Raw genomic sequence first — 8,601 nt, 5'->3', positions numbered from 1 at the left:
CGATGTCGTCGCGACAAAACTGAATCACGGCAGAAAGAGAGACGGGGTCTTTCCGGGACGGATATTTCCATGAGCGAAAAGAGGAAGGGACAGGCACTATCGGTGCGTGAAGCGTAACCGCCCAACGCATCGCGGCACACGCCAAAATCTTCTTGCATGTTGCTTTACTCTCGCAATTGCTCGATTAAATGTGTCATAATAGTCGGTTCACAAAAATCTTTAATGCCTCTGCTTTAATTTCATATTTATTATATCAGAGTGAAGCGATATCTGCTTTTCTTTCGCTACAACTCGCAGCTATGCGCGTTAAAAAAAATATATTTTATATATTGTATTGGAAAAGGATTTTTCGTATATCTAATTTTTTTATAAATTTTAATTAGAAGAAAAAAGTTTAGCGAGATGTATTTTGTACGCAGTGGAGTATATAGCCCAACTTCCTTCATCCTGCAGGCGAATACCGTAACTTTAATTGCCTGGTGGCGTAATCAGTGACACAACATGACCATACGACAGTCACAGAATTGTCTCTTAATAGTGCCTTTTATAAATTAATATCAAATCTAATGTTTTTTTATTTTTAATCAAATATATTAATATATATTAATATAAAATAATATTAGATAAATCTATTTATAGATCTTAATATTTCATATTTCACTAATATTTTATATATCACGTTTATATTTTGCATCAATCTTATTTTTATAATAAAAGAGTAAAGTAGATGTATATATATATTTTTTAAATTTATTCTTACAAAAGTCAAGCATATAACTCCAGTTGCTATAAATATAATCTTAGCATATTTACAATAATTTTGGCTATTAAATAATTGGGGTTGAGATATAAGTCTTTTGAATGTAAGTTTGCGAAACAAGTTATGATTTGCTGCTCATAAGCATCTGTCCAGAACAACACGTATTTGCTACAACGGTAAATCCATTTTCTACGGTAGGAGTAGAGACACATATTGTATCTTCGTAATTTCACATAACTATGTCCACTATTACATAATTTACATTGCATAATTGTGAATATTTTGATTCTCTTTGAAACACAAAAAAATCAAAAAATCAAAAATTGTCAAAATGTTTATGCCAAATAAGATAGATTAATTTTAACTTCTCTATATATTCTTCTATATATTCTTCTATATATTCTTAATAAATAATTACACAGTTATTATTTATTAGATTTGAGACTTATTTGTTGAATGTTCCTTTGCCTACTTAATTGTTTGTGGATTCTGCGTAATTCCTGAAGTTCTATACGCTTTTTAATGAAATCTATGACATCCGGAACCTGCATTTATAAAATCTTTTATAAATTTTGAAGTAATAAATAATTATAAATATACTTTAGTTTTCATATTCTTTAAAATTCTATCGCGTAAAAATAAAACAATTGTAAGAGAAAAAAGTATTCATAAAAAATAAGTTTCCAAGTGTTTCCAGCGCAATAAAATGCACATAAAAATATTACCTCAAAGTCATCCATTATAGCCATCACGGATTTGAGCTGTTCTTCCGCTTTTTTTATTTCAACCTTCATAGCTACTTTTTCCAATTGCAATTTCACGATTTCCTGTTTTTTAGAAGCAATCTTGTTTCTCACTTCATTTATGATAGACATCAGGTTACCTAATTTTTCCTTGTGCTTTGTCAACGCAATGTTGTAACGAGCTGCATCAAATGCAACGATTTGTGTATACGTTATTGCAAAGAGATCGCGGAATATCTCTTCCTTACCCACGATCCTTTTCATTTGGAGCAGATACCGATTCTTTTCATCGATTTCTCGTATGCAAACTTGATTCTCTATGTTCAATTGTTCGAAGTCTACAGCGCGTAGAGCCTCGCCGAGCTCCTTTCTGTGCTGCAACTGCAGCTTGACCTTCCTTATCTGAGACTTTGTAGTAGTCATCTTCAATCTGATTTGTTCCATTGTAGCATCGGTTATTTTCAGCCATTCTTCTATAAACCTATATACGTCAAACTCGGAATCTATTGTCAATTTAATATACGCCTACTGTAATGATTAATGTAAATTAGCATATATAATGTATTGATCGAGATGTCTATATAACACCTGATAAATTTCTCAGCTGGTATTTTCCCCGTAATGCTATCTACGCCTGTCCTTACAACGTTCTCCTCAAAGTCCTCCCTAATTTCACAAGTTTCGCGAATACTCATTTCAGCTTCTTCCATTTGCGCTCGCATGTATACTTTCCTCTTCGTCGACGTTCGTTCGAGTTTTGCCAGTTCTTTTTGCAATTCCCGAATTTCGGTGTTCACCATTTCGATGCGATATGAATACGTAATTCTATACGAGTCGGCAATTGAACCGAAACAATCTATCTACTCAAAGACATATAGTAACAGAAGTTATGACAGCCGACGGACTAACTTTCCTGTTGCTCTTGGCGCTCTGGTTGTTAAGACACTTTGCGTGACGCGCCGACTTCCGGATAGGATGCTGAAGACACTTTCTGCGTCTCTGTCGCGAACACTCATGAAACTTCCGCTTATACTCGCAGCGGGCGACGTGCGACCGTGCTGAGGCGCAATTTTTTGCACGCGTTTAGCGGTTTCTAAGATTTGCGCTATTGCTGAATAAAACGCATTAAAAAGATCGAATTGAAAACATATCAATCTAAAACAATTTTAAAAAATATGGAAATAAATGTAGGTGAAGTAGAAGAAAATTACTTTGGAGATTTTCAGGATCTCGACGTGCGAGATATCGTTCGAAGATATCGTTTTCTAGCTTCAGCAACAAGTTTGTTTCAGTGATATTTTCGAGTGCCTGTCGTAATTCTGTTTCTGTCATATCTAAAAGATGAATAAATCTTTTCTGGTGATTTTTAAAATATAATTTAGTTAAACAAATACAAAATAGTTACGCACGCAGATCTATATAATCACATTACATGTTAGATAGATCTCTTTTTACCTTCATAATAACACAATTCATCTGGTTTACAGGTTAAAAGTAGAGTTCCGATACTAAAGGTTCGTCGCGACATTTTTCTTCTTTAAATTTAGCGTTCTTACAGATTATTTAAAATTTTGCACTATAAAAAATATATAATATTACACACAATGTACAAACACGTTTATTTATACAGTTATATCGTACATTTTGCAATTTTTACATGTCACGTGTGAACAAGGATATACACTCTTTTCAGCTATTTTCAAGTAATTCTCAACAAGTATTTTTAAGCTACCGAAAATTAATAACTTCACATCACACTGTGTGTGTTGTGTGCTCTCAACGATTTTATTACATTTATCAAAGTTTTAAAAATTACACAAAATTGCATGGCACATTGGTTGATATTGATTAAATTGAACATTTCACTGGAATCACAACAATATTATTAAAAAATGTATGTCACAATTTGTGCAGCTATTTAATGATGCATTTAATTTATGACTAACGACGATGTATACTTATCAAAATCATTAATGTCAAATATAAAAATCTAGTTATAAATAGATCGAGATATTTTAATTAGGACAGCGCTTCCAATAAAACTTCTTGCTGTATTTCAACATTATCAATATATAGAGAGTACGCTATACCAATCTCTTTCTGTTCTGAACTGTAAGATCTGATCGCAGCTTGTAAATCTCCCACGGTGAAGAGAATCTCAGCACCACCATCCATGAATTCGTTCTATGTACAAAATGTTGTTCAATTTAAATTAAATTTTTAATATCATCGTATAACATAGAGTTGAATTTTATTAAATTTGAATAATAATTAGTATTCTATAATTACCTCAACTTCCACTTCTTGTCCATTCACCCAAACACTGTGAGCTTGTTTGTCTAGAAATGTCATAGAGAAGAAGTTAAGTATGTATTTCAACAAATAATATATATTTAAATTATTTTTATATTATATATCTAATTACCTAACACGACCCTATATTCTTCATTCTCAACTTTGGCCAACCAAGTCTCCAAAATCTTTGTTTGCGACTGGACAAATTGCTTGTAGCTTTTTCCATTAACCCACAATGAGTACGAATATTTCAAACCTATTCACACAATTGCCATAATGGAATAATAAAACATTTATTGTCGAAGATGGATAAAACGATGAGACTTTACCTGGCATCGGGTCGACTCTAATCACGAATTTAGTGTTATTGAACATAAAGACTTCATCACCGACCAGACGAAACATCCAATCTCTGTGAACTATTTCGTCGCCATCAACTTTTACGCAACGTCGACCTGTTGCTGTACCATGTTCAAATTCCACAACATGATTCCCGTCGCTTAAAGGAACGGTCCACTTGGCAGTAGGTTCATTTGCGGAACTTTCCAGAGTATGAAGACTTCTAAAAAAAATATAAAATACGTAGGTAATTTAAAAATAAAAGTAGGAAATAATATTAAGATAATAATGTATTATAAATTATATATTGAAGAGCTAAATCTTTTATGTGAAATTATATTATAATTTTCAGCTTGTTTTCTTAAAATTGATTAAGTTAATCTTAAAATGATGGCAAATATGAATACTATAATATTTCATGCATATTAAAAAGTATTGATAGTACATTGCTTGTAATATTTTTCCATCTCGTTGTGAAACTAATTTCGATCTTTATTGATCTCTTCAGTCAACAGTAGGCAACCTACTTGATTGCAAGCATGTTGATTGTCTACTGTTGGCTAAAGTGGCAGTAAAGATCGAAATTAGTTTCAGTAAAGAGACGAAGGCTTGTATTTGATTATTGTATTTAAAATTATATTATTAAATAAATTACAAATAGCGTTTATACATATAATAATTAATATAACATTTTTGGAAATTTTAATTTGGCAATAATTAAACATAATATTAAAAACATAATAAAAAAAATACAATGTGTACATATAAATATTTAAATACTACAATATATATACGTATACCCATGCTTAATAAAAACTTGAGAAAAAATAATTTTTATATATTACATATAATATATTAATATAATATTTATATGACATATATTAATTAAATTAATATTATAATTATATTCTTCAGAGAGAATGCTATAAAATCATTACTGTTCAGAAATAAGTCTAACTTGCAGTTACGTCTTGACATTACACTTAACAGTTCAAATTTGCAGAAGTAAAAATATTAGCAACTACAATAATAAATTAGATAAATATATGTTAGGCAATTCTCTACAAATACTTTTCTAACATAATTTTGTGTATTTTACTCACCGAAGTAGAACACCTGCCATACTTCTTCTGTACTGCACCTGTACTGGCCTTCTTATTGATCGCCCTTACTATGACTATCCTCTCGATCAATAATCGAGGTATATATTTTACGTTTTATATCACACAATATTATTCCTTTAAGAGCACTATAGTAAATTGTCTAGGTTTCAGATTTTTTAAACTAAAAGTTGCATTATATACAATACATACACACACAATATATTGTAAAACAACAAATTAAATTATTAATTGATAATACGTATGTATATAATTACTTAACGATAAAAATAATTAATTATTTATTATAAAATAATTAATTTTTTAAAGTAATAAGTAATAAAGACCTTATTTTGATGAACATCTCCACATATAGAATTTTGTTACAAAACATACTATTTAATGTGTAAAATTGCATTTTATATCAGATATTTATTTTTATACAATCTTGGTCAAAATTAGAGACATCACTGTCTTTCTCAAATTTCAATTTCGCTATCGACAAAGAATTAAAATAAAAGTATGTAAATAGTATAATAGAAAAATAGTATTACGTATTAAAATGCAAATACAAAATGTAAGAGATAATAGAATAAGTAACAATTTTATCTTATTTCATATATCATTCATTGGATGTAGGCGGTAACAATTTACCCGTGCACGATCCAAAACCGATCTTATAACCATCACCGATACAGTAACCTAAAAAATAATGCTTATAAAAGTCGCTACTTTTATAATTTTGAGTATATAGTATATATAATAAATAATTTATTTTTCTTTTACCATGAATTATTACTTCATCGCCATCTTGAAGGAATTTTCTTATGGTACCATCTTTTAATGTAATAGGACGTGTGCCTTTCCAACATAATTCTAGCATACAACCGTAAGAGTCCGAAGTCTAGAAATAAATATCACATATCATCAAAATTGCATAATAAAATTATAATTTACATAATTTGTTGAAAAAATAAATATAAGATTTCATAAAAATACAAGCATACAAAACACGAGTTAGCGTATCAAATAATATCAATTAAATCACAATAATATAAATTAAAAACAGTGAAATTTTCAACGCACTTCTCCACTTATAGTGCCAGAGCCCATTAAATCACCAGGATTAATGTTGCATCCAGTAACAGTATGATGAGCCAGTTGTTGTCGCGGAGTCCAGTACATATGTTTGAAATTGCTTCGGCTTACGGTCGTGATTACACCATTTGGAGCTGCAAAAACAAGTTGCAGTCGTATAAATAACTAATATAAAAAAATGTAAGAAAAAACAGCGAATGTAAATCACTTACAAGAAAAACGATAAGAAAAATATCAACTCACGTTTAATGTCGACTTCTAATTTAATGTCGTAATTACAGGATTCGTCATGTTGCAGATATGGAAATGGTAAGGGATCTTGAGTCATATTGGGTACCTTGAAGGGCTCTAGAGCTTCCATCGTAACCACCCACGGAGATATCGTAGTTCCCAAATTTTTTGAGCCGAACGGTCCCAATGGCACGTATTCCCACTTTTGGATATCTCGTGCTACAATAATAGAATCGAGATAATTAAAATAAATAATTTCTTTACAAGAACAATAATTTATATTTCAAATAATTGAGAACTTGCAAGATATTAATTAAATTATAACATTTTTTAAATTATATCGTACCACTCCAGTCATTCATCAAGACCATTCCAAAGATGTGATCGTGAGCCTTCGAAGCTGGAACGGTATCACCGAGATTTGTAGGAGGTCCACCGACAAAGAAACCAACTTCGAGTTCAAAATCCATTAATCTACAAAGACCATAGACTGGTGCTGCGTCTTCGACCGGTAGTGTCTGACCATGTGGTCGTTTTATAGGTGTACCCGATACGACAACGGAGCTTGCTCTACCGTGATAAGCAACCGGCAAATATTTCCTATAATCATTTTATTATTATTATTTTTTTTTAAGTATACGTTATACCCAAGTATAATAATACATTTAAAAAAATTACCAATTCGGCATCAGCGGATTTTCTTTGCCACGAAACATGATGCCGACATTTGTGGCGTGATTGAGAGACGAATAAAAATCCGTATAATCGCCAATCTTTGCTGGTAGGTGCATTACTGCATCCTTCTGTGTAACAAAAATTCTAAAAAAAGATTTTTAAATATTATTCTAAAAAATCTTTATATTTACACAAAATTAATTTTTTTCTAAATTATATTTGTTTCTTACTTTGAACGGATTTCCGGGTCTTGCAAGGTATGATTGCTGGCGGAAAGCAGTTGTTGAAGTTTTAATCTTGCTTCTAGCCATGCTGGTCTTCCAAGAGACATAAAATCATTCAGGCAATCGCGGCGGAATACATCCTGTTTATTTTTTAACAGTGGTCCATCGAAATAATGCGCGATAGCACTCAAGTCCAAAATTTCATCACCGATTGCTACGCCCATTTTCTTTTCTGACTGAAATATTTTGTAATAAATATTATATATATTATATACATTGTCTTATATATGTATTAGTATATCTATATTATAATATAATTAATAAATATAAATAAAATTAATATGATTCTCGTACTTTAATCTAGTAAATCAGGAAATTTTTTAATATTATAATGTGAAATACTTTACTGGCGGAAATTTATAAACATGATATTAAAGTTATCGAACGATAGTAACGTACCAGTTGATGGTTACTTATTAGAAGAAACTATAGGCGAAACTACTTAGAAAGTATTGGATTTTTACTTAGCTATTATATATTTCTATGTTTTAAAAATTGCCAGATTCTCTATATACAATTTTTTAACATTCTCAAAAATATTTTATAGAAATATATATACGCGTAAACATAAAATATACTACATTTTGATATACATAATGTACGATTCCCTAAGCCACGTACAGTTAGATTGTATGTAAATATATTCCGTTCGTGTACGTCTACATACAAGTGTTTTGAGGTCACGCTACCTGACATGTTTTATTTGTACGATATGTTTTGGCTTACTCACCTTGTTCTTAGTAGAGAAGATTCCGTATGGCAAATTCTCGATCGGAAAATCACAATCTGCCGAATAATTTACGAAGGATTCCATGATTACAGCTGTTACGAACGACGATCTCTCTGTCGAGTCGACTTGTGTCGCGTAAGCGAGTCACGACGAACTGAATCGTATTCAACCGCGAGGTCGAACGACAAGTATAATATATGTACCTGTTTACGATTTTCGACGCCGAGGCGAGCCTCCGGTTTAACTAGTTTTATACATTAATGCAACGGAAATCGTTCTTTATTTAGCTCTGTTTTCCTTCGCTGATGTTTTATCTCGAATGTTTGATCATTTAAGCTCGCCAGAT

General features: G+C 31.1%; 3 protein-coding genes across 3 annotated transcripts; all 3 read right to left on the bottom strand.

Annotated features, from left to right (window-relative positions):
* Positions 1-1,185: 1,185 nt before the first annotated feature.
* On the bottom strand, positions 1,186-3,083 carry LOC145939842 (cilia- and flagella-associated protein 263-like). Its single transcript, XM_083044464.1, has 6 exons — positions 2,959-3,083; positions 2,715-2,837; positions 2,413-2,614; positions 2,092-2,328; positions 1,486-1,984; positions 1,186-1,305 (listed from the first exon to the last, which is right to left on the bottom strand). Exons 1-6 carry the CDS (start codon positions 3,029-3,031, stop codon positions 1,186-1,188), a joined length of 1,254 nt encoding a protein of 417 aa, XP_082900590.1. The 5' UTR covers positions 3,032-3,083.
* Positions 3,084-3,160: 77 nt separating this feature from the next.
* Positions 3,161-5,275, bottom strand: LOC145939224 (fas apoptotic inhibitory molecule 1). The gene is made up of 5 exons (XM_083043446.1): positions 5,241-5,275; positions 4,128-4,360; positions 3,929-4,054; positions 3,793-3,842; positions 3,161-3,687 (listed from the first exon to the last, which is right to left on the bottom strand). The coding sequence occupies exons 1-5, from the start codon at positions 5,258-5,260 to the stop codon at positions 3,523-3,525; spliced, it is 594 nt and encodes a 197-aa protein (XP_082899572.1). The 5' UTR covers positions 5,261-5,275; the 3' UTR covers positions 3,161-3,522.
* A 496-nt stretch (positions 5,276-5,771) lies between these two features.
* On the bottom strand, positions 5,772-8,578 carry Faa (fumarylacetoacetate hydrolase). The gene is made up of 8 exons (XM_083043445.1): positions 8,256-8,578; positions 7,472-7,701; positions 7,245-7,385; positions 6,913-7,166; positions 6,579-6,785; positions 6,324-6,469; positions 6,024-6,141; positions 5,772-5,939 (listed from the first exon to the last, which is right to left on the bottom strand). The coding sequence occupies exons 1-8, from the start codon at positions 8,337-8,339 to the stop codon at positions 5,860-5,862; spliced, it is 1,260 nt and encodes a 419-aa protein (XP_082899571.1). The 5' UTR covers positions 8,340-8,578; the 3' UTR covers positions 5,772-5,859.
* Positions 8,579-8,601: the final 23 nt, after the last annotated feature.

Source organism: Prenolepis imparis, unplaced genomic scaffold, assembly GCF_030444845.1.
Source record: "Prenolepis imparis isolate NDT839.2.m4 unplaced genomic scaffold, iyPreImpa1.0 SCAF_8, whole genome shotgun sequence".
NCBI lineage: Eukaryota > Metazoa > Arthropoda > Insecta > Hymenoptera > Formicidae > Prenolepis > Prenolepis imparis.
Note: the sequence above shows the minus strand (reverse complement) of the source record. Positions and strands in the feature narration are given on the sequence as shown.